At 39.8% G+C, this 26,809-nt stretch overlaps 1 protein-coding gene across 3 annotated transcripts in view; it reads left to right on the top strand.

Moving 5' to 3' along the window:
• Positions 1 to 26,809, top strand: part of PDGFD (platelet derived growth factor D) — a 137,624-nt gene that overhangs the window by 68,508 nt on the left and 42,307 nt on the right. The window contains exons 2-4 of one of the 3 annotated variants that reach the window (XM_052670941.1): positions 9,541 to 9,745; positions 13,644 to 13,824; positions 14,460 to 14,501. In XM_052670941.1, coding sequence (XP_052526901.1) covers positions 9,541 to 9,745; positions 13,644 to 13,824; positions 14,460 to 14,501 — 428 coding nt within the window. The remainder of the gene's footprint in view (positions 1 to 9,540; positions 9,746 to 13,643; positions 13,825 to 14,459; positions 14,502 to 26,809) is intronic. The other 2 variants (XM_052670943.1, XM_052670942.1) reach the window with 2 other exon arrangements.

The following is a 26,809-nucleotide window of genomic DNA, read 5'->3' as shown; positions in this document are numbered from 1 at the left end:
GTGAATTTGTTTAAGGCCCATGAAAGTGAAGGATTATTTAATTACTTCCTGATTTGCCAACATTATACTCAACTCTGCTCAGAACATAAAGATGTATATTTTCTATTCCCCATGGAGCCTTAGCAGAGTCTTGAATATGGTTTTCTCCACGCAGATTTCAATGTGTTTTCGTCTGCTCATGCAATCTTCTGCTACTTTAACTTCTAAGCAGCAAGCCTAAGAATAGATAAACTCATTACAGTAAATTTAGGAGCAGATGCAATAAAAGGTCCAAGTTCTGCTCTGATCACTTGTTTTTCAGCTGAAAATGTAATTATTGTTCCCTAATTTGCAAGAAAATTGAAAATAATCTACTGATTTTTATAAGAAAAATAAGTTTATATGTGTATTTTTCTAGTATTTTCTATAACTTCTAACTAAAGAACAGAACTTGGTTTTCTAAAGACATTGCCCAGCGTGGACTGGACTGGATCCAGAAAGACATGCAATTATTTGTCCCATCACTGGTTTGCTGAATATTAATTGTGCATCTTTAGACTTTCTAGTTATTTCATCCTTTATCCTGTAAACAGTAAAACTTTCAGAGGAGGAGTTCTCTCTCATGTTGTTTCTGTGGCATAAGAAGTGTTAATCAGAATCTCCACAAAATCAGCAGTGAAATCGTTAGGTTCACATACAGGCAAAGAGCAAACCCAACAAGACATCTACAGTCAAACAGAGAACTGCAGTGTTCCTTTCGGTATCTAGAAGGGGAGCTGTAAGAAAGACTGGGACAGACTCTTTAGCAGAGTCTGCTGTGATAGGATAAAGGGAAATTATTTCAAACTAAAGGAGATTTGGATTGGATATAGGGAAGTAGTCTTTTGCAGTAAGAGTGAATATAAAGAAGTAGTCTGTTGCAGTAAGAGTGGTGAGGCACTGAAGCAGATTGTCCAGAGAGGTGATGGATCCCTGACCCGCAAGACATTCAAGTCAGGCTGGACCAGGACAAGCTGTAGGTGTGCTGTGAAGCGCAACAGTGGATAAGTGAGTTCCAAAGGACCTTTAAAGTTCATCTAGTCCAAGTCCCCTGCAAGGTCCCTTTACTAAATTCCACAGCAGGAGATAAAAATGATATGATTCTCATGACTTGCCATCCTCACCCCAGTTCAGAGTTGAGACTAGCCAGCTTAACGTCCACGAAGCCCTGTACCCCTAGAGTTGAGCCGGAATGGTGGCTTAACTCCACAGCTTTTCAGCAATTCTTTTTTGGTCAATTTCCTCCACACAGTCTAGAAAGAATGTTTTGAATCACTTGTTCTTGGTAACCAGCCAAACAGATGCATTTCCAGAAAGTAGTTGGGAATCTGGGATATGTAAATGGAAGTCTTAAGAGCCAGCTCCATTTCTGATTTTGGTTGCAGCTTATAGGGATTTGAATGTGGCTGCGCCAACATTAAGAGTTTGTTGCTGCATGTGGCATGGCAGCACCTGAGCTTGTGGGCTGTGCTGATGCTCACCAGCATCACCTTCGCAGCCATCAGTCCCTAATCACCAACAGTGAGTGATTTCTTCAACCAGGTATTTCCTTTATACATTGCAATTTTTGGTACAGGATTAAGGAAACCTCTAGACGATCTGTTGGTGCAAGGCTATCGCAGTGAAAGAACACAGCCAAGAATTTCATGAATGTGTCTGGAAACCTTGTTAAATTACAGTTTCTGTTCACATTACAGCTCTGCAGCATTCTGATGCTAAACTGTCAGAGACAAACTAAAGCACTTTCAGGAAAGTAAGCGCTCTGCACTGAAAGTACTCAGAACATAAGACTTAAATTGCTTTCCATACTGGGGAAATGCTTCTCAGCACTTGGAGTTTATCTTAATGACAGAAAGTCTTTGCCAGGGTCCTACTGTGACCTATCTCCATGCTGGAAAAAGACCCAAATGCCCCAGTGTTATGCTTTCCATCCTAAGAAAACTCAGGCATGTGAGCTGAAAGGGAGTGCTGGCGTACGCTGGGATAAACTGCCAGAAATGCAGGACAGGGTGCCTTGGAGATAGAAATTGGAAAAGTTGCTGGCTCTTTCTTTGTGGCTGAGGCTTGGGTTGTGGTCCCTGCTCCAAGAACTGTTTGTGCATTTTACTTCTAACCATTTCTTGGAAAATGGACATCTTATCTTGGAAGCATCCTCCAAAACCCATCCATCCCTTGGGAGGAGACAGATGTGTGCTCAATTTTTTCAAGTAAATAGAAGAAATGCAACAGAGGCTCCCATTTCCCTGTTAACCTACTATTAAAAGAAGGAAGAAAAAAAATAAAATAAAATAAAATAAAATAAAATAAAATAAAATAAAATAAAATAAAATAAATAAAAAGAAAGGAATACACACAATCGTATTTTAGTGGAATGAGGGCCTCCAGGACTATCAGAGCACAGCTATGTTCTTGAAGTCCCAAAGCAAAATACAGAGGTAAAACATAACTCTATCCTTAGCATTTACCAATGGACAGCTTCACAACAAACAAACAAGTTAGAATCATAGAATGGTTTGGTTGGAAGGAATCTTTAAGATCATCTAGTTGCAGCCCCCTTCCATAGGCAGGGACACCTCCCTCTATACCAGGTTGCTCAAAGCCCTATCCAGACTGTCCTTGAATGCTTCCAGGGAGGGAACATCCACAGCCTCTCTGAGCAACTTGTTCCAGTGTCCGGAGGGATAACTAGTGGTAATTATTCCTCTGTAGACTGGCTGATCCTGTTCTCCCTGGATGAGCATTGTCTGTCACTGGACATAGTGCTCCAGGTCTTATTTCAGGTACCAGGTCAGACAAAGGGCACTGAGCTTGTGAGGATTTAAATGTGATTAGTTGATATACCAACCCTAAGAAACTAAAAGCAGGACCGTGACAAAATCAGGATGCAGAAATGATGTCTGCCCGAACCCTGTTGTCAGACTTCCCTCTTTAAGAAGAAACATTTCACTCCCTTCCAGAGATTTTGGATCTTGTGTTTCAGTGATTACATAGAGGGTAAAGAAACTCGCATTGCAAGAGAAGATTGCCTCGATTTGTCTTTTGAACCTGCCGCTTCTTTACTGCGTAATGTTTTAACATACGACCTTCCACTCAGTAATGACTTGTCTATTTGCTACAATATATTTAACATGAGAAACTTCTCCCTCTTTGACCAGATTTTCTCTTTCCTTTTATCTGTATTTTTCTTTAAGTTACTTTGACATCTTGTTGAGTCTGAATTAGTTTCTAAAACAGTATCGTAAGAAAAATCCTCTGTTAATACTTGAGTCACACCAGAATTCTGAAGAAAGTAGTCCTTGGTCATAAAAATAAGTAAAAATAAAAAAGGGATGTGTTTTCATTGAACCTGATAGAAGTTTCCTGCAAAGACATTTTTACTTGAAACTACTGCATAAACAACAAGATTTGGAGTGCCTAAATCCACATTCCCTAATTCTTGACTTAGCAAACCGATATGAACTGAAATCCAGTCTTGATATTCATGCTTAAAGGCAATTGTGTCTATAACTGACATCATCTTGTCTGAGGCACTGAACATCTGCTGTTCAGCATTAGAACAAGTTCGTTATGTACCGTCCTGTCATGGAAGTGTCAGCACTCATTGTAAACTGCTTTAGTTACTGGGTTTCCCTTATGTCCTCTGCTGCACCAGGAGAGTTGAGTCCTTAATTTTTACCTCAAGCTTTCCCAAGGTTTTCCGTATTTTTGCTCTCTCGATCATGTGGTAATTTGTGTTAGTCTTATTTCGCATATTTACAGCTCCACAGTCTTGAAAAAGACATTTTCCCTTTTCCTACTTACTAATGGAATTCCAAAAGAGAAATGCAGCCAGTTTGCTGTTGGTGTAAGAGTTCAGCAGGGAGATGTATCGCAACGTTACAACCCATGAAAGAGCTGGCAGTTAACAATTTTTTTATATATTGGCCTAGCATATGTTATTTTTCTGTAGACACTTCTGCTTTAATATATGGCATTCAGCATGTTCTTTTGTGTAGAACAAATCTCTATCAAGAGGTCAAGTAAAGACAAGTAATACAATTCACCACAAAAAGCAAATGTCACAGAGGTTGATAACTCCATTAAAAAAAACAGTGAGGGTTTGCTTTTTCAGCGCTCAGTGCAGTTGGACTGAGCAAGTTGCCTGCCAGAGGATACACAAGAGTAAGTCTTCATCTCTGAATACCAGGCCAACCTGCTCTTCATTTTGGGATTATTTCTTTGGTACTGCATTCATAATGCTGTTAGGAAGGTGACCATTCAATGGTACAAATAGTATTATTAAATTAGAATAAAATAGTGCTTATTATAGTGGGAAGCATCGTAACACATGGTGAGTTACGTGTCTTGACTTCATTGCTAATTGCCCACTTAGTATTCTCTTTACTGGTCTTTGCTGTCTAGTACTGTGCTATTCCAGTCTCATTGACAGCAAGCCTTCTGTTCCACCACCCTACAGACACCTGTGCAGGCCCATTCTGCATTCCCCCAGGGATGGCTCTCTGTAGGAGCAGAAATGATCTAGGTGCATGAAGCTTCTGTCTTAAAAGACGGAGATATCTAGGACAAGTGCTACCATGAAATGCTATTTTCCTCATTCCAAGAGGACTTCTAATGTTGTGTTCACCAGCTAAGATTCCTTTATTGTTTAAATATCATTTTTTTAACTAGGTAAATGACCTTACAGTTTTATATCTCCACAGCAACCTGTGACCAGCTATGAAATACACTATTTTGACCATGAAATCATTTTTTCTCTGATTTACACAGAACCTTATGGATAGCAAGTAAAGTTTCTCCTTATTGCAGGAAGATTGAGGAGTAAAAAAAAAAGAAAAAAAGCTAATGAATATCTGAACAGTCTGCCATAAATACAGCTTGTTTGGCATGCTTGTCCCCAGGATGAACTGATTTGTGGCCTGGATTCAAAAATGTTTTACTGTTCTTTGCTTCTCACTCAGTGGATTCAGCTATTTAGATCAGGCTAATTTTCAACTGAAGGAACTGAAGAGCTATTATTCTCCCCGAAGGTTATCTCATGTGTTTAAAAACTGGTGGCAAACCATTGACCGCTGTATTTGTTTCAAAGACTGCAGTGGTGGGGGAGGAAAGTTATATCTGGAAAACTCCCACATGCAAACTCCCAAGGTTCTTTCCTGAAATAAAACAAATAGCTTTACAAGTGGTGAAATGAACCTTCACATGGTTTCCAGCAACTTTCTTCTGAGCTGTAAGAGAGGATGAGCTCATCAGGTTATGTTCCTTGGGATTTAAGAGGGTATACTTCTCGTTGTAAAACATGTCACAGTGTGGTATACTTGCAGCCTCTACCAACATGTCAAGAGTTTATTGATGTGGGCCAACTTCTGTGAGTACAAGGGAAAGACAGAAGTAAACTTACATACAGAAAAACACCTTAGCAAGGGAAGTTAGAACTCCAGAAACGTAAGAAAAGTGGAATTAAATATTCTATGTTACTGGTTAGGTCCTTAGACCAGGTTGTTCTCTGAATTCTTCTCTGAAGTAATTGACACCTACAGACCCTCTTTGCTCAGTGAATATCCAAGAACAGATGGCGGATTAGCTGTTAGCAACCAGTACTTGCATTTCAAGTTTGTTTAGATTTTAACTGAAGGAGCTCATTGTAGAAGGATGATAATAAAAGCGAACTTCTTTCTGTAGCAGACATGTCCTGAGCGGGAGCAGGTTTAAGAGGGATGTGTTGATACATTGTGAAAACTTGATAGGAAATGCAGTTATCTACAGCAGACACTGTGGTTTCCAGGTCTTGCTACTCATGCAGCATGACATTAGGAGAGCATGCCCATGCTGAGGAGAAACCATAGGATGTGCTGGGTGCACACGCTGGGGAGGGTCTTCAGACAAGCCCAATTTCCTGCGTACTGGGCTGAACATCACCCTGTATTTCATTGATCTCAATGCAAGGGGAGGGAGGCTAGCACTTCTGAAAACACAGCTGCTCTTTTAACTTGGACATCTGGATTATCATACACACCAATAAGTTTAAAATTAAAATTTGGACAAGGAATAGGGGGAAGAAAACAGAGTTCAGAAAAGTGAAATATGAAGTTGCTTTCCAGTCAGTTCATCCTCAGCAGGGAATTGCCTCACTGTCTCCCTAGCTTCCTTCCCACTCATCTTATGAAATAGTCTCCTTCTCCCATGTGTAAAGATGTCTTTCTAGTTCCTGCCATCTAGAGTATGCCCCTGGTGTGCATTGCTTAAATGGCCTCTGTTTCTTTGGCTTATGACTTAACGCTTTCTTTTATTCATTGTGAAATGATTTTATATGCTTTTTAGTAAATGTGACAGGCAGTGTATCACCCGCTGTCATCTTTTATTTAGTCCCATAAAGCATTATGGAATACAGTTACTACGTGGCATTCAGGACACTGTATAATACTGCATTGTGTTGCATCACAGCATGGGACCGTTCAGTGCTCTGGAAGAGGGACTGCCTTTTCCTTTGCCTTCATATTTACCAAGTGTTGGTTTTTTGTTGTCTTTTTTTTTTTTTCTGACTTTGCCCATGGCCAGTATCTGCTTTCCGTTAGTTCCCCCAAGTGTACCCGATGATGACAATACTTGCCTGCTTGGAATGGTCTTGTTATTTTAGTCATATGCCTTAGCTGCTACAAGAAATACACGAGTTGCTTACACCTCCTCAAGCTGTTTCCCAGATACTTGATTTTTGAGTGGCCAACCTTCAGAAACTGAGTTTGGGATGTCTGTGTTCCTGTGTGTAATCTAAACCATTTAACCCTGCAAAATTGCACTGAAAATCATATTAGAAAATAGTACTTCCAGCCCTGGCTGCACCACTTCAGATTGTAATTTAGCATATGAGGACAGAAATAAGAAAGAATCAAACTATTTAAAAGCTCTTGAAGAGTCTGCTCCAATGTCGTGTGAGGAATTGTAGAAACAGTAATCACGTCCTTTGTTGCCTGCCAAAGTTTCTTTCAGTATGGAAAATCCATATCTTCATACTGTGATGCTTTTGTTGAGAATCCTCTCCCCAGGCTTCCCTCCAGCCTTTCCCTTGTACTGAGTCAATCCGTAATTACTGCATTTACTCTGATAGAGATAAGTCAGTGTGCTTTGATTTTTTAACACGTACAGCTTTATTTCTCAGTTCACCTGTTCCTAACTAAGTACTGCAAAACACCCCAATCTATTGAATTCAGAGTTTAAGTTGAATAAAAAACCGCAACAGAACATGTCTGCTCGGGGTACAAGAACAATGTTAGCATACTTTCTTTACTGATGTGCTGAGTAATGTGCACACATTTTTTGTTTGAGGCATATATAAGCACATTTGTGTGCTCATGTGAAGTCCCTTGCACCCTAATCTCAGCAGCTGACAGCTCCAGGGTAAAAACTTGTATTAGGTCTGACTGGGAAGGAGAACCTTTCCATCAGAAGTGTGAACCGCACAGAACTGCAAGGTGAGGTGGGTGTTGGTAGTGAAAATTGCAGGAATATACTGCCCACAAAAGAAAAGCAAAGTTCAGGTATCGAAGGAATTCTGCCCTGTTTTGCTCTGACTTAGGGAATAGTTGCTTTGTTCAAAAGCGCAGAATATCATTTAATCAAAACTGTTTTCATTTTAATCCCTTTTCACGAGCATTTTTTATGCAGTTGTGCTAAATACTGTTGGGTGAGTTTTCTGCGTGTTTTCAGAGTCCAGATGTTCTCAGCATTTCAGAAGAAACTAAGTTGGGTTGGCTGGACATTTTGTTTCATCCCAAATTTAGGGAGCTAAAAACAGAGAAGGTTTTGTTGTTGTTGTTTTCCCCAAGAAAAATACACAAATAAAATAAAAGGCAGACTTGAGTGTAGATGTTCCTGGCGAAAAATGCAACAAAACCTATTTGTGGGTGGTATTTATCTCCACTGCATTTCCACTTTTCCACTGCAAAATTACTTGGCCAAAACAGAGCAAAACAGAACAGAACAAGACTTGCTAGTTCTGTGCTCCGTGAGCTATGAAGTCAAGGCCGTATTTCCTTGGAAAGGGTATCTTAGGATTTGAGAGCATTTAATCTTGAATGAAAGCATTTTAAAAATAGATGTCACAAACAGATCTGTGGAGATTTTTACAGGAAACTCAGACTTTTAACTTCCAAGTTGAGGGTTGTTTGAAAGCTAGAATTATTATCCTGTCGGAAGGGTACAGTGAACTGTTGACACACATCCACTCTGCTTACAGCTTTGTGTGGGGAGATATTTACAGCCAGGAACCAGCAAAAAGCAACCTGAAAAGTAATTTCACTTACCATGAAGTTTGCAGCTTTTCTCTGGGTTCTTGTTTGCCAAAGGTACTTAAGAAACATTTATTATCTTTAAAGAGGTTTAGAAATGTGGATGTTCAGTTTAAGGTCGGGACACAAGGCTAGGTGTTCATATACAAGACAGTGTTGATGTTTCTACTAGTTAGCTGAAATTTGTTCCATGTGGTTGGCTGAGTCAGGACCTGTCAGAGTGAAAATCCTACTGTCTGTGCTGTGAGGGAGCCCAGCTCAAGATCTCCACTCATGGTAAGGGATGTGTAGATAACTATTTCACACATGGAGGCTCAGTTTCAAATATCTTGACTGGAAATTGTGCGTTGCCTAGAAACGATCTGACCTTTGAAATTTCACCACACTGAAATTGACAATGCACACAAGTCCAACTGTTTGTCAATTGCCAGTGCTGAGAGCCCAGTCCTACTGCTGATCACGGCTGGGTGGTGCAAGCGCATGGTGCAGTTGAGAGACACTGTGACCTGGAGGTGGAACTTGGCGCAGTTCCTGCTATCCTTGGAGCAAGGGATTTACAGCAGCTGAGGCTTTATGTGAACTTTAGGAACAATTGAGTACTTGCTCAGGCAAAAGTTTTGGAATTGTAATTAAGTAATGGCTTGGCTATTAGACTAGAAGTTACTCAAGAATACGGTTGGTGGGAGAGATTCTGATTTTAGTTTTGTTGGTGTAAGCATGGAGTTGCTGTTTGTGTTGATACTTCTGGGAGGAAATACTTAAGTCTGGTAAACAAATTAGAATCCCTCTTTTGTTGTTTTTGTTGGTTTACTCAGAGAACATCTCTCCCCCACAGCACCGGATTTGGGAAACAGTGACGTTTACCTTTTTAACTGATTCTGCCTCACTTGATTGTTCTCATGTTTGCAATATCTATTAAAGTTTTGAATTCTGTTTTAAAATCCAAATGGTGGGACCTGAGTTATGAAATCAGTATTGTTGTAAAAGTTATTATATACTTACAAAATAAAGAATGTATAGAATTGAGAACTGTTCTTATTGTTTAATGGGGGTTGAATTAAGGGACTACACAATGTAATTCCATTTAATAATGAATGCTCTTAGATTTGACTTTAAAAAGTCTTAAGAAGTCTTAGAAATTAAATGCAAATAATTTGTGCTGTTTTATAAACTGTTGTGTTTTTTGCCTTCCTGTAACTGGAACAACACACTAATTTCTACAAGTTGTGACTACTAACAGAGAGCAATCACCTCACAGACTTGTACCGAAAAGAAGAGACCATCAGTGTGGCAGGGAATGGCTGCATCCACAGTCCTCGCTTCCCGAGCAGTTACCCCAGGAACCTCCTGCTGACGTGGCGGCTGCACTCCCCGGAGAGCACCAGGATCCAGCTGGCTTTTGATCATCAGTTTGGACTGGAGGAGCCTGAAAATGAGATCTGCAGGTGAGTGGCAAGCCCTCTGATGTGGAAGTTGGCAAAGGGCTCCTTTGGATGACCTAAGTTAATGGCATGACCATTGCCTTGAGATTGCAAACGAAAACCTGCACAACCCTGACTTGATCTGTGATGACCCTGTTTCAAGGGTCATGCTTCCAGGAGCCTCTTCCAACCTGTGTTTGAGTTTATCATAAACTGAGCTATCCTAGAGTTGAAGCAGTTTGTGCAAGGTTTTGGTTCTTCTGTAACATTCTATACACAAGACACTTACATGCTCAAATCCAGCTGCCATACAGCTCAGGTACTATATTAATGGGTGTTTGTCCTTTGTCACCTCTGTCATGTTTCATCCAGACAGAAACATCTTTTTCAGTAGGTTTATTTGTAGGTATTATGGTGTGAGGGGCAGATTAAAATGCACTGAAAAATGTGGCAATTTTCTTCACAATGTTGTTAATATTTAATGTTATTCTTCACTGGCATATTTTATTTTAAAACTTTAAAATATAGGTCTGCAAACATCAGTATATTCTGCATACAAGTATATCTAATAGATGATACTCTACTATATCAGTTCTTTCTATTTTCTCTTCTAAGCCAAAGTGGCCATAAGCTCACTTGATCTGACTAATTAACCCAGGTGGATAAACTGCTCTGTGATAGCAGAGCTCAGAGCTGAATCTTGCCAGTATTCACTAAAACACTATAAATAACATACTGTTTTAATTTTTTAGTTTCTATTTCCTTTATTCAACTATCTGATCTGTCAGAAGGCTTAAGATTGCCATGCACTCCAAAAACCAGATTGCTGTGATGCTGCTTACATCAAAAGCTCAAGTCTCAGCTTCTAGCTCTCTGCCTGATCATGCCATCATTTTCACCTTATCTATGTGGAGAACTCAGTTGCTAGGATTTCTCTGCAGCCAGCCCCTTCTTGTCTTATCTTCTTTGGCAATTAATTTGCATGTATAGGGCTTGGTACCTCTGTAGGGTTTTACTGGGTTTTTTTTTTTTTTGTGTGTGTGTTTTTGCTTTGTTAATTTTGTGCATTACCAGTAGAGAAAATCATTTCTGCAGGTTTGCTTTCCATTTAGCAATAAAGGAATGCAGACTGAAACTGGCTCTCTTCCCCTTGCACGTTTATTGTCTTGGCAGCTTCTGCTCTGCTCTGGTATTGCTGGTCTGAGATCAGCAGCAAAGTAATGAGTTACCTCCTAGTACCACAAATGCTTTCCCAGATTGAGAGTCTGATGCATACAGAAGTGGCCTGTTAATATTTACATAGTGAATAAACTGTGGCTGACCTTAAATCATTGCATCTTTGAAACAGAGGGCTAATTTACTATGAAGAAAGATGAAGTATTTTCTTTCAAGAGCCATTAAAGGTGGTGGCACAATGAGGGGAAGTAAAGCCATTATCGGTGTTCTGGATTTTGACCTTTTTGGAAGACAGTCCAGCTTCCCAGAGCAGCTAGTTTAAGATGCAGAGACAAGCAAAGATCTCCTATAATCCATATGTCTATAGAAGCTGGAGAAATACCACGTTCTTTTCAGAAATAGAGCTTTCCCTGGAGTTACTGAAAAACTTTTATTTGCTTCCAAAGCAAGGAATTTCCCAGGGAGACAGCTTCTGATGGCTCCACGCCTGTTTTTACTGTGTGCATAGTTAAATTTTTTTGTTAATGCTTGAAAACCAAGTGCTTTCTTCTGCTTTAGTACCTGACAATCTCTCCTGTGCTGCTGTAGAGAGACAGCATGGCATGTTTTTAATCGAATACTGAGACACAAGCATTTGCTTAATGCTGTGCATATTGGACGGGTAATTCAGGGGCTTTGCTTCCTTTTGTATTTGCTTTTGACTTTGTTCCTAGTGTTTTCTTTTCATTTTTCATTAATGCTAATTATTGTAATTTGCATACTATTAGGCTGAGCTGATTGAAATTCATTCAGGCTGCGGAGTGAAAAGGTACATTTTTGCAGAGCTGTTGCAGCAGGAGGGGAAATATTGAAGGCTTTGCAGATTTTTCTGGAAGTGCTTTTAGATTTCTGCAGGCACTTGATAAGAGATGATCCTGAAAAGCAATTAAGTTCACTAGCTTCTGAAGCTCTGGATAGAAGCATAGAAACAATTGAGATTGCACCTACTTCCATGTTTTTTGCAGCAAAGCTTCTGCTGTTGAAAGCAGAAGTGCTTTCTCAGAACTGCATGGATTTGCCCCACGTTTTTCTAGCAGTTCACGGAATCACAGAATCATTAAGGTTGGAAAAGACCTCTAAGATCATCTCGTCTGACCATCCACCTACCACCAATGTTGTCCATTAACTCGTGTCCTTCAGAGTCACATCTGCATGTTTTGTGAAGACCTCTGGGAACAATTTACATGTGTGGTGAAGGAGCTGTGCTGGCCTGCCATGTCCATGCCCACTGGAGAGCGGGCCCTGCTCAACAGTGGAGAGAACCAGAGACCACTTTACTTCTGTCTGGAACATAACTTTCTAATGTCATAAAAAACATTTGTTTCAGCAGGGTTTGGGCAGATGTAGTTGTTCAGTTACAGCAAATCTGTTATTTTCTGTTCTATGTAATTTGGGGGTTGTGGATGTAAAAGCAGCAGGGCTGATATTCTCAAATTGCAGTGTACTTGGATTTTTTCACATGGGTTCTCAGCAGAAAAAGGAAAGCAAGGCTCCTATGACAGAGCTGTTCATCTCCTGTGATCTGGGACAGAGGAGCGCCTGGTCCTCAGGCCCAAGGCATGGGGAGCTCTTCATCAGCATGCTTCATGTAAGAGTTATTTAACAGTCTTAAACTCCCTCTTTGGAAGGAGCACGTGGTCTGGCAATAAAAGCCTTTCCTGAGTGGAGACCTCCAATGTTCTAATGCTTAGCATTGCTGTGGGGATGGCAGCTCTCCCCGTATCTCCTTGCCTGTACTCAGCCTGCCCACCTTGTCATCACCTCTCCCCTGCTGGCTGCAATGTGTGGAGCCTTACTTCTAGTTCCACAGATATCCAAGGACTGCTTTTTTCATAGATGTAATTAAATCAGGACTCTATTCTCTGACTTGTGTTTTTTACCTCCAGTTCAATAAATGAACTCAGTAGATGACCCAAGCCCACAAACAAGCAGGCTGTGATATCATATGCCGCTGCTGTGCCCTCCCATCCCTGGGGTTTGGTGCTTCCTGCTCCTGTCAAAGCCAAGTTTAGGCTCAGAACAACCAGGGATGCACCTGGCCAAGGTGTGACCTTGTGCAGGCAAGAGATGATGCTTCTTCTGGTGACAACACTCAGGAAAACAGCAGAGTAGTCCCCATTTTCTGCCGTAAAGCCTGATATGTCATTCCAAATGATACAACAGGGAGCATCTTACCACCTACAAAGAAGATCCTAACCTTTCATCAGCATGTCCTGTTCCCTGTTCACCTGGCATCTCCTGACTCTGCCCCAGCACAGCAGACGAGCTAGCGGATGCTGCTGCAGGGAGTTCAGGACCACCAGCAAGTGCACAAGTGCTTGCAGCTGCTTTGCTTGGGCAGCCTGCTTCAAATAATATCTTATCAGATCTCTAAATTATTTATCCACCACATGAAGTGCAGTCGGTGTGTTTACTGTGTACCAAGCACATCTAAGTGCCTCACATTGCTAATAGAACATGGCTGAAAATACTGCCTGTCATGCTCCAGAAGTACCAGAAGTAGCCATCTGGGCACTCAAGCAGTTGCTTGCAGCTTAGTATATTATGAGCTAAGTGAGCGTGTCTACCATGTGTAACATTTAGCCTGGTGTTTTGTAGCAGAGAACAGGGGCCAGTTGTCAGTTCATCTTCAGCTTTGCCCCTGTCTGTTTGCAGCCACCAACTGAACCAGAGTCAGGAAAAATTAATTCTTTGCATTGGTTCCCAGGTATGACTTTGTGGAAGTGGAAGATTTATCAGAGACCAGCACAGTTATACGAGGACGGTGGTGTGGGCACAAGGAAGTACCTCCAAGAATAACATCAAGAACAAATCAGATAAAGATAACCTTCAAATCCGATGACTATTTTGTGGCTAAACCAGGATTCAAGATTTGTTACTCCCTCGTGGTAAGTCACCTCTCCGTGTAATAGATGAAAGGCAGATTGTAGTGTAAGAGTGTCAGAGCTTGAAGACTGAGTGGTGTAGCTAACTGCATTAGATCAAACACTGATTGACTGGAAGTATTTTCATTCCAGTGACTACATTAATGCATCTCAAAGTAGTTTTGACATTCTGTCATAAAATATAAAATAAAGTCAAGTCCAGGCCAAGGTTTACACTAATAATACGTTTCAGAAGCACTAACACTTTCTGCACTGAGGCTGCACTGCCAGTGCCTTGATGGATGCTGCAGAAAGAAATGGCTGCTCTAAAAATTCTTTTTTTATGTTCATTTGAGGCCAAATAAAAATAACTTCAGGGGTTATTGCTGTGATGTGGAGTTAGATACAGAGCAGTTTATTTTACATTTGATAAAACTGTAGATGCAAGACACAGGCTGCTAAGGCTCAGGCTGTATTTTTAACCATGTATAAACATGCATTACCAGTGTATCTTGTACAGTTTCAGTCAGTTGAAAAAAGTCATGTTTATTTAGTTTTTGCCTTTAGAGAGCAGGAATGTGTATTACCTTATGTCATTTTTTATAGAAACGTGTATTCCTTGTATTGTCCTGATTAATATTATAATGCTTTTGGTACAGTGTAGCTCAAAAGAGGCAGATTTTGCAAACACTCAGGAAATGGTAAGCAGTAATTTATTATACTGTCATCATTATATTTTCATATCCTTTCCAATTCTTACTCTTCTTTATTCAGTCCACTGTTTTTAACACGAATAAGAAAGCTTAAAGTAGCAGTAATGTTCATGCTGTAACAGAAGAAATCCACTGTTTGAGTCATTTCACTTCAACCTCTCAGCTTTGCATGCATGTATGCCTATGTATGCTGAACAGCGTCCATAAACAGCGCATTGTTAAGGCATTGTAAAGCTGCAAAGATTGTGCTCCCTTGCATCCAAATCGGTAGGCTTCTAGTGGAGTAGGGCATTTGCAGCCAGATTTGTAGATCTAAATCCTGAGCTACTCTAATTTGAAGGTAATCTTCACAGACTAAAATTTAGGCAGAACCCTGGTATGAAAGACCACTGGGCATAAAAAAGAGACAGTGAAGCAGACTTTACCCTGCTTGTATTTCAGTACAGCAGTCAAAACTGATGCTTTTAGCAACCTTGATTCCATACCACGTATAGCTAGTCTGATAGCATTAAGCTTTCCAACAATGAATGTTATCGCTCAAAACACAGGATGCTGTGCACTGGAAAGCCCAAAAAAGCTACTCTAATTTCAAAATAGAGAATTTTATACTCTAGCAAATCGATACACAAGAATACGATACAAGTGCACCCTCTGAATGAAGTTTTTTTTTCTTCTCAAAACAGAGCTGTCTGGGTGGTTAGCAACGTTTGTATGCCTCAGCAAGATGGGGGATGATATTTACCTAGCTGGCTTTCAGATTCTAAATTGTCCAACCTAAACCTGCAGAATTAATATTCAGCCCATTCCTCCCTTATCCGACAGTCCCCGCAGACTCTCCAAGCTCGGTTCACATAGATATGCTGAGCACTGCTGACCCCTGAAGGTTGAACTCATTGTGCATTTGTAGGCGGCAAAGAAGGAAGCATTAACGAAGCATGCAAAAACATATGGCATTTCGTATCAGACAAAATGAAAGATCTTTATGCTGCTTTTTTTCTATCCCTTGTAACTTCTCCTTGACAAAGCTATTTCTGGGAGCTTTCTTGGAAAAGTGTGCACAAGATATGTCCAAATCTTTACCTCCTTTTTTTTGTTTTGTTTTATTTGTTTGTTATGTGTGGAGTTTAGATCTACATGGCAGTTGTTTTATCTGTGTACCTGAATCCAACTGAAAATTAAAAAAAAAAAAAAGAACCAAGCAATTTGGAGTGTTCACTTGAGTTTACTGATCAGCTGCATCTTCTTGGTGCCAGAATGGTTGGATTCAGATGTCCCACTACTATCCATGCAGCCAGACAACACTGCAGCATTGCTTCCTGGCGTTCTCATTTATGCATCTTCAAGAAAGTCAGTTAAGTTCACTTCATTTGATGCAGATCAAGTTTTTACTTAGTTCAGCACTCTGCATGAAGCACAAATGATGTTCCACCAAGCTTAGCAAATACATCCTTCATTATCTTCACTTACTTGTGTTTCTGCATTAACTTCACATTTCAGTACCATTTAGAGAAACAAAAAGGGATTATTTTTTATAGGAGGCATAAATTACACTCATATCCATGAAGATCACATTTGCCCTTGTAAAACAAGGCATGCAACAGAAGCATCCCTTGTGAGATGAAGAGGATCAGTCACTCAGGGTGCTGGGATTAGAATTCAAAATAGCTCTGGAAAATTGGACTGAAGAAATGCAAGCATGATCTTTAACAGGAGAAACTCCAAAGCCGTATGGATATATGGGAGTGATTAGATGCCCAAATATAAGATAAGGGGCAGTGGGCAAGGGAGCTCAACTGTGAAAAAACAAACAAAAAAAACAATTGAGCATCTAAAAACAGCATTCAGCAGTTTTTGCTTGCTAAGGCTGGTTCCCTTGTGTTTTCCTCTTACACCACCTCTCTCCATGTCCTCTACCCATCTCTGCCTCTGCCCTCTCCTCTCTGGCTCTGAAGGAATGAGAATTCTGGAGGAGGAGTGGGGAGGATGGTTTTGGAGGGAAGGGGGGAGATCCAACATGCTGCTGGTGTTCTTTGAATCACAGAATATTCTGGGTTAGAGAGACTCACAAGTGTCATTGAGTCCAAATCTTCACACAGAACCACTCAAAATTCAAACCCTGAATAACTCTGAGAGAGTTATCCAAACAGTTCTTGACCTCTGGCAACTCAGTGCCATGACCGCTGCCCTGGGAAGCCTGTTCCGTGCCCACCGCCCTCTGATGAAGAAGCTTTTCCTAATGCCTAATCCACTCCTTCCCAATGAAGCCATTTGACTCCTTGGGGGTGGAAGCTACAGCATAGCAACTCGAGGAGCTTATTAGTGAGCTTCTTGTGTCCAACCACTTATCCCAAGTTTAATGAGTCAAGTGTCCTGCTATGGCAAGAAGACAGTCATATTCTGTGATGGTCTGTGATGGTGCAGAAGTAGGTAAGTATGCACAGCTGGTGGCTCATGTCTAGGGATATTTTACATCCAAGGCCTCCTGCTGTATCTTTGTAGTTTGTTGGCATAACCTGAGTATCCACACGGAGAAATGTCTCCCTTGAACATCTTTAAAAACTGTCTTTTCCTTCAAGCTTTGCAGATTGAGAGCAAAAATGGTCTGGAGCAAACCCAGGATGGCTATTAGGCATGAGCCACACTTAACTGCAAATTTGTTTGAAATTCCTTCCTGCCATTATCAGTTTAAGTGTTTATTTCTCAAACAAATAAATTTTACTCTTCTTCAGAGAGTTACCATAGAAACATTAATTTATGATACACAAACCATTGAGACATACCCATCTTTTTTCTCGCACTTTATATCATTTCTCACTCTATGGACATAGTGTTACACAGCAAACACTTTATGTGGTACAGAAGAAAGTAAGTTATCTTTGGTTACTCATACAGCTGCTGAGGAGGAGGTTGGCATTGTCAGGAGAGAGGCTCCAGCATACTTCAAAGTAGATGTGAATTTTCCAAATCTTTACAGATGTAAAATTTTATTCTACCTTTGCTTTCAGAGCAGTTGCCTCAGCTGAGGGATCTTCTGTGTAGCTTAGCAAGTCGATATTCAGTAATCACTAAGAATACAGTGTCAATTATTTTGAGATGTAGAAATTGAAATTAAATTACATGTGGAAATAATCCTTGAGGTCACTGTGTACAATCCTATTTTTCCTTTTGAAATGAAATTCTCCCTACATCCTCTTTCTGAGAGGGAAATGTTAACAAGGCTGGACCCTACATTTTACAAGTACATTAGCAGGGACATTTACTAAAATAATCTAGAAACTAATTCAGGAATGTGCTCCAACAATGAAAGTGAATGTTTTGAATTAAAATTCCCTGTCCTGCATCTAATTTCATTTTAATGAGACATCTAGAAGATGCTGAATTCCATTTGCTAATTAAAACAATAATTTTAAGTTTATTGGAAGAGGCACATATTGTACATTTATCACAGTAAATTGTTATTATTTTGCTAATCCTTTCATTAGTCTTAAATTAAATCCATGTTTTGGAACCGTGACTGAAATCATTGTTGTAAACAAGAGCTCCAAGAAAGCTTGGAACATAGATATTTACAAAGATACAAGGTAAAAAAGGTTTACATATACATCTTTTTACAGTTCTATACAAACGTAAGTGCTTTTGCCTTTCTTTTCTTTTTGGTATCATTTGTGACTAGGAGATATCATATGGCATCAATGACAACCTTTGCTTATTTGTGAATTGTAAACCAAAAATGATGTACGTATGGATGTAAAAACAGAAGCTTTCCCACCATATGTTTACATGTCAAAACGTGCATCAATGTGCTAGGTCCCAAATAATTTTGACCTGTTTAAAGTGATGTTTTTTTGCATGAAAAAGTCTTTAAAAAAATAATGGAATATGGTGAGCTTTAGGTTTTGATCTACTGTGGAATATTGGAAAAAAACAACTTTGTGCCAAACATTCAGGATATAGTTCACTACTTGTGGTCAAAAAAAGAACATTGGTCACAAAGTGGGTTAAAGCAGCACAGACAGTCTAATAAAATTTAATTACTTTCACATGCAAAAAATGCTGACCGTTCAAATACTACATTTAAATTATTTGGTACTTGGCTGTTAAGCTCACAAGAATACACCAAAAATTCAAAGCACAAACAGAAAATTAAAATGTACAGAGTAAAAGCTGATCCTGGTACTCCTAGTCATGATCATTCTGTATTAAGTGAGTGGCTCCCTCTATTTCAGAATATTTTTTGCATAAATAATGCAACATTAGGATGCAGATTTTTAAATAAGTAATAAGCAGACTTCCTTGTAAGAGTTAATGTGATAGCAAGAAGATTCAGCAACCAGATTCATAAAGACCATAAAAGATGACTGATTCTTTATCACTGGCCCCAGGGCTGAATCCAACCCAAAAGCTGCATGAACACTGCTGTGATTTTGTTTTAGCTTGTCGTTTCTTTCATAGTACAGACATTTCACGTCTGTCTCTAAGACAAAATATTCTGCCTGAAAAGCTAATATATCACATGTGACAACAGGCATGATAATGGTGCATGAGCACCTTCCCCAATTTTAGATAATCCACAGAAGGAATCCCAGTAAATTTCCGTAGGTAGAAAAGAAAGGAAGAGGGTGGGGAGGAGGAATGTCTTGGTTAATGAAATTGTTGAACATGAGCTAGATCTCACAGTGAAGAAGCCAGAGCTCACACACAGGGAAGCTTTATCAGTTGTTCTGTTTTTCTTTCTCTGATTTAGGTTTTGTTTTGCTGTCCATGTTAGACATAAATATATATATATATAAGTACAGTCCACATGCAAAACTCATAACAACTTATATGAGAAAATATATTTTCTTAAGTTCTTGCAAAAGCCTATTTCTATGCTTTTGCTCAAGGCATATCATCCTCATAAAATTAACAGCCAGAGGTACATCTTTCAGTAGATCGTAATTAATTCCTTTCTGATTAGATAAAACTTGCCCAAAATCTTTAACGTTCTTTTTTAACTTTACATAAACGGACTATCTAAGACATTATCCATGCACATTGTTTTGACTTTGCAAGGTGCTGCAGTGTTTTAAAAAGCAACGTAAAATAACATGGTAAAAAGGGAAATTTTGCCTCTGTGCATCTGGAGGCATCTCAGAGTACTGAGATATGAAGAGAAGCAATACGTTGCATTTATTAAATATTCTTGAGCATTTAACAAGTCTCAGTCTGCTGTTTAATTCATCTCACAGACTGAACTTGTCCCTCAGCAGGGTTTTATGAAGAAAGAAAGGTGGTGTGGTAAACAAGAGAAACTGTGTGGTAGACAGGAACGCTTCTGTTCTCGTGATACTCAGAGGAGAACCAAAGATAGTGAAGAAAGAAGGAAAAGTGGAAGTGAAATAGCTCAGTGATAACGATACTGAAATAACTGGGTTGACAAGGCACATCTGGATTGGCAGTTTTACAGACAGCATTATCTGCTCTAGAGACAACAAAAGTTCCTAATTAAAAGAATCAATTCAATATCACATCTAAGAAGCACGTACCTCGAAAGAGGGAAGTCTGTAAAGAGAAGGGCAGCAGTAATGCCAAAGGCAGTGGTTGGGGGAACCGAAGACCCAAACAAGTAAAGATTCCTAAAATTTGAAAGGATAAATAAAAAATCTAAGGACAGAGTGTGACAAGCAACATCAGTCTGCATCATCAAGGATGAGTAAGAAATCCTCCATCTTTTCCAGGAAGATGTCCAAGTATCACTTGCTCTTTTACAGGGAGAATGGCAGATAAAGAAACTTTTATAACAAGGTGGTGAAGGAGAGATTTGTGTAAACCAGAGGACTTGTGTCAGGATGGCTTGGAAGGAGAAAACCCCAAACAGCATGAAATAGGAAAGACCAGATCTATAACAGAAGGAAGGCAGGTGTGGATCAGGCAGAAAGCAGAGCAAAAGTAGGGCCATTTCAGTACATCAGCCTCTTGGCAAAACTTCTGGCTGTGAAGTTGAGGCTGGGTTTGGGGATGTATCAAAGGTGAAAAGAATCTGCCAGAAGCTTGGATGAGAGAAATGTAGTTACAGCCAGGGAAATACAGACCTTCTGGCAAGGGAGACACCAAAACCAGAAGAAGCAAAGCCCAGTAAGTACACAGAAGTTACTGGAATTTTTCAGACTTCAACTGATAAAACATTTGTTTTAATCAGAAAGAAAAATAGACCTAGTTGTCCGTGTTTTCTCAGCTGCAGGCATGTGTGCCTGGCGGTTTTGTTGTTAGAACAGCATGGTGGAGAGTTGGCCATTTGTTCTCCTCCATCTCTGAACTGTCGACAGCTCAGTTAAAGTGTGGCTGCCTCACAGAACATTGTCATCGATCTGTCTTAACATAGCAGCAATCCTGTCTGTCTTCAGATCCTGCTGAAAATACTACATCTTTAATCAAATAGTGTTATGCACTGTGTGAGAATTCACCAAACTCATGGCAAGGGCCAAGGACAAGAAAATGTAGCACTTTACAACTTCAAAGGATTACACAAATACAAGCATGTTATTTCCAAATCCAGCATCCTGTCCCAAGTAATTGACTCAACAAGACTTTAAAGACATTACTCCTTTACAGCAGCCTTAGATTTTGAAGTACTGCATTTCCTGCTGGCAGTACTTACCAGTCTTAAGAATGCCTTAGGAAGTCAGTGACCAAAGAGGAAATTCCTACTTTTCCAAGGTAAGTTGGAGATACAAAGATGAAAGCAGAAAAAGATCATCGTGTCCAGTACAAAGAGGGTAGTATGTTAAACAACAAAGAAAAACCCCACAGAGTTTATTTTTGTGGTAGTTCTCAAAAGCCTAGGTAGCATCAAATTAATTTCTTGAAAAATACAGTGGAAGCAAATTGAAAGATGCAAATTTCAAGAAGCATGCAACCATAATGGTAGTGAGATGTAAACAACTGCATTGTGTGTAAGAATAGACAGTAAGGGCAATAGGTATGCTGAAGCTGTGGAATGTGATTTTGCTAGGCTGCTTGGCCATGTTTGGGAAAATGTGAAGATTCATGGTGGTTTTTCTATCCCTTCAGCTTGCGTGTCCATGCTGCTTCTCAGTTCACAATCAGTTTATAGCCCTAGTAGCTGGACACATTAAAAAAAAAAAAAAAAGCTAATCTTCCCCCAGTTTTTCAGATATCAAGCTATCCCTATTAAAATATGGAGGAATGGAATTCTAACAGACTTTCAGTGTCACAGAGCACTGGAAAGATCATAAGCAACCACTGACAATGAAAGAAATAACTCTATGATTCCTAACTGTATGTAATCCTTGTGAAAGAGTGACAGTTAAAAATAAATGGACACAGGGTATTCAAGACATTTTTGCACAAAAATTAATTAGTTTTCATAAGGATTTATGTGTCCTGGCTTGCCATTCTTAAAAGCAGTCACTTCATTTATGCTGTATATTGTGAAGATTTTTGAGGTTATTCACAAAGCAATATTCTTAATCAGCAGTAGGCATGTATAGGTAGCAGAAAGTTAGGAAATTAAAACTGTAGTACCTAAAATGAAGAGAAGTGTTTACTGTGCTATGGGAGAGGGTGGAAGCCATCCTATTGCATGTCACAGCTTTTTGCATCTTTATAACCAAGCAAAATATGATAGCTTGGATATGGTATTTCAGTATTGTAGTAGGGATGGCCCCATTACCATCTCAGTACAGTTCCTACTGGAAGACATCACAAGGCTCTTAGGAAAGACTTTGTAGCTAAAATCTATTGCAAATTTGACCAATAGGAGGACACCACAAGAACGAGTGGGGAGTAGCAAATTGAATGATAGATGTGTGGGCCTCTCTACACCTACACTAAAGAGGAAGATTAAATCCACTTATTATCAGTTATGTTTACCCCAAGCAGTACCACAGTGCATATGAAAATAAGGTGAGTTTACAGTCAGACTTCTTCAGTGACTCCCATTAAATTGTCCATCACATTAGCTGCTGGATTGTAAAGTTGAGGTTTTTGAGTTGAGGATATAATGCTGGCACTGTAAATCCATATTCTGTCCTTTAACTGCTTTACTATCAACTTTGGAATGTTATCATATGGAATCATATATGAACATTTCACTTTTTATTTGCTTTGGTAACACTGGATGGAGGTTTTTTTTAATAGAAATCTAATTCTAGATTACAAAATTGTAGGGAGAACAGAGATGCCATTTTTTTGATTCTGTAAGAGATTAATTAGACACTGGGCTTGTTTACCAGTGCTGTGAAGAGCTGTCAAGTAACTCTTGTCTGGCTGCAGGGGAAGAGGAAATGGTGTGTTCTTCCCACACTGTGTTTCCTGTTGATCAGTTTCTCTTCTACTTTTACACAAAAGCTGAAGATGCAATTTAACTTCTGTGTGAGCTGTGTTGGAGAAGAATAGGAAGGCAGTCTGCTTTCAGGTCTTCTTTCCAACAAAGCTCCAGCAAAAATGACTGGTGAATTGAAATGTGATAGACCTCCAACCTACACTGAAGAACCCGTGAAGACACTGCACAGCAAGTGTTAATTGCAGTTTCCTTTTAATTCAAAACAAGTCTTCCACACCTTTACATTGCATGTCTTGTAGAGGCGGGCTCCTAGGTTCAACTTTGTTTTGTGCTACATCATTATTTATGCAGTTGTGTGTCAACATTATTTTACAAAGCCTGGCAGCACAATCTTGCTTTTGAACTGGTCTAGCCCAGGTTTGCATTGCAGATCTGTTTCAACCTTAGAACACTTTACTGTGTTTTTGTCATTTTTGGCAAACCAGAGGAAACAAAGCTTTGAGAATAATGCCTACTTAATTGCTTGCAGAATAAATCCTTGCCTTGTTTGTTGCAATAGCCATAATCACTGGAAAATACTTACAGTCCTGGATCAAATGATACTAATTCATTTTAAGGTTTCCACATCTAAATTTAGAAGGGATTGTAGGCTTCTTTTGTTATTATTCAGTAGTATGTGGTGCAGCCAAACATATATCTGAGAATTTAGAGTTATGAAGTCGTTTGGCCCATTTTTCTGCAAGGACAAGAATTTTCTGCTCTGTAAGTGTACCGGTTGTTCATCTGTTAATATTTTTGAATATAACAAGAGTAGGAGCATTCCTCGTGGGAGATTTAACCATAGACTAATAAATCACTATCAGAAAGACGTTTTTTCTTTGATAATCAGTTTTAATATCCTCTTTTCAAAGGCAATGCCATTGCATGCAATTACATTCCTTCCTAATTTATTATTAAGAAATCTGTCTGTCATGTGTGTCTGTCTGTTTCAGATCTTTGTAGAGTGCTTTCACTCTTCTTTGTTTATTGCTTAGTCAAGCAGTAACACCCACATTCAGCTTGTAATCTTAAAAAAATTAAAAAAAAGAAAAATCGGGCTATCCAATCCAAACAAGGGCTTTTTTATATTCTTTTCAAAACTTCTCCACCATTTCTCAGCTTTTTACAGCATCTCTGTGATAGTGAAGGGAACTGAATCTGTGTGAACCTGTGAATCTCAAGTGTTTCCAGGGCTGTCTATGAGAACAGTGTCACACCTGAAAGCATGCTTAGCCGGGTCTGTATGTCTGTGGCCAACTTGGTGGCCATGACAGTGGGAAAGTCTTTCGGTGTTTTCCTCTGTTAGCACAGTCTGTCTTTGAGCTCCATGGTTTCCTAGGTGTATCTTCCTGTTCAGCTTGTATTTAGAAAGACATTAGGCTGCATTTCTCTAGGGTAAACTTCCCCTTTGCTGGACTCAGGTGGTATTTTTGAGATTTCCATGCCCTCACAAAGACGGACATGCTTTTTGTTGGGTTATTTTTGAGCTGCTGGCAGACTTGGCTGCTGCCTGCTGCTCTCATGAGCTTTATGGTGGCGGCTCTGGGCCAGGCCCTACAGGCCCAGACACCTCACAGCTCCAATTTTCCCACCTGGAAGACAGGCACACAGATCCTCTGTGGAGTGCCATAACTTCGGCAAGGCACTGCAGAGGCATCCTGTGTTGTTCCTATTTGCAGTCAGGGATTCTGTACCACCAAAGTGGGTTGCATTGCCAGATTGTTAAACAAAGGGCTTTGTCAGCAGCACTCTTCTGTTTGGATGTTTGTTTATGTGCCAGACTTACCTGAGATACTCTTTAATTTAAGAAACTGACTACAAAATGGAGAGCAGCATTTCCATATTCAAAGCCAAGAAGATGAAACGGCAAACCTTGGCTTCAGAACATGCCGAGCCACAGAGCTTTTTGATTTTTGCACGAGTTTGGTGGCTGGGAAGAGGCCAGTGGCTATTCTTACCATTCTTTCTCCTTGGGATGCATTGTAACTGGAGCTCTTGCAATCTCTGCACTTCCTTTTAACAATTTTCAGTCTCAATCTGACTCTGCAATTCCAGGCACAAGTCATCAGAAAAATTCCTTCCTCTGTCCCTGTGCATGCAAGCCTGCACTGTTCTGTGCTCAGCACATTGCTTCTAGCTCAAATGACCTTCATGATATGCAAAATTTTTCCAAAGACAGTCATAGCATTGCATAAATCTGATCTAGATTTTTTAAGACATACTTCTCTATTAAATTTGCAGCCTTCTGTTTTACTCCGAGCACTTTATAAAAGTCCATGCGTATCTTCACAACAGTGTAGATGACAGATGTGTCACAGGCTGTTTCTGATTTTTCCTTACATATGCATATTCACACTCATCTTTTATTAGTTGCAGGGTTCCTATTCACTTTAAACTTGATGAGATAAATCCTATATGAAAACAAACTGTTACGTAAGTACAAACTCCTGCAGAATCAGATCCTCTAATAAAGAATTCCTTGTATCCCAAATTGTCAGCAACAATTATACAGTAGCCAATCAAACATGCTATCCATGAGCCAAAGCATAAGAACAGGTTTTCTTGCATGCATTATTGGCATGGTTAGTTTGGGAGCTAGCACAGATACTGGGCTATTTCCACATGCAGGCCATTTCTGGTGGATCACTACCTCATTTTATATACTAGTGTAAATGCAGCCCAAGAGTTCTTATGTGGAGATTGGTCTTTTCTGTAGTGAGTTACAGTCAATGGTATCTATGAGTTTAGACAGAAAAAAAAGCATCATTACTTAGCTCTGATGAAAAAAAAAGATGGCATTGCTAGCTCCATACTAGCTAGGGAACATCTTCCAGGTGTGTTATGAAAGAGATCAAAAGCAGAGAAAATGCTTGTAATGCCAGCACGTGACATCTGGAGGCTTTCACAGATGCTGATTTTCTGATGGAGCCTTGGCATGTTCAGGAGGGTTTGTCATCCCGAACAAAGCTGGAAGGATGGATGAAAGAGTTCAATTAGGACCAGCAATAAAAGCTCAGAGTGTAGTTTAGGTCCAGAAAAAATGCTGTCTGGTATTCAGGAGAGACTCGATTTTTTAAATCACAGTCAGAGTCCTTCTGGCTCTCTCATGGTGTTTTCTCCCTGTAAGCCTGCATTGCTGAAGGAAGTGAAGAACCCCTGGTCTGCTCAGACCAGCACTGCAAGGCGGCAATGGCATGAGTCTGGATCCTCCTTGACATCCTCGTAGATAAGATTATGAAGCAATTTCCAATTTTGATACTGATACCAGGACTGATACCAAGATTAGAATGGTTAAAACTGACTGCTTGTGGCTGTTGTGTGGAGAACACATCACTGTTTTCTAGCAAAGCCACCAGTGCCCACAGGCCTCATGGTGTTCTGAGCACACAGCCCTGCCCATGGCAAGAAGATACGCAGATGCTCAGCCGCACCCCAGCAGTGTGGAGAGGACCCACCGCTTCCCATGGACCCTAGGAGGCTGTGATTTGGAGTTTTGATATCCCTTTGGTGTGAAGAAAGCTTGCTCTCCACACTCTTGCAGTATCCCTATGTGTCACCTTGCTTTCCATGCTACCAAATTACTTGCAGTTTAGTTTCATGTTGTTCCTTTTTTCTCAGCCCAGGCTCTTGGCACTACTTCCTTTCTGAGTCTGTCTGCGATACCAAATATGATTTCTGGTTTAGACCTTTTTTTTCCATTTACATTCTTCTAAATGAAAGCTTATTTTTCTTTCCTACCTCTGCTCCTGACCTCTGGTAGTCCTGGAATATTTCTTTGTATTAAATGGTCTTTAAAAGACCTAATTTATTTTTTTTCCAACTTTTAATGTTTTTTTTCCAGCTTCAATTTCTGTGACGTTTTCTAGGTCATTAGTGTTAAACTGAAATAAACTGTTCCTCTAAATTTCCATTGCTTTAAGAATATTTAAACTATTGTAATTCCACAGCCAGCCTTAGTCTACTTAGTTGCTCT

The sequence above is a fragment of the Tympanuchus pallidicinctus genome, unplaced genomic scaffold (assembly GCF_026119805.1).
Source record: "Tympanuchus pallidicinctus isolate F22 unplaced genomic scaffold, pur_lepc_1.0 scaffold11, whole genome shotgun sequence".
Lineage (NCBI taxonomy): Eukaryota > Metazoa > Chordata > Aves > Galliformes > Phasianidae > Tympanuchus > Tympanuchus pallidicinctus.
Note: the sequence above shows the minus strand (reverse complement) of the source record. Positions and strands in the feature narration are given on the sequence as shown.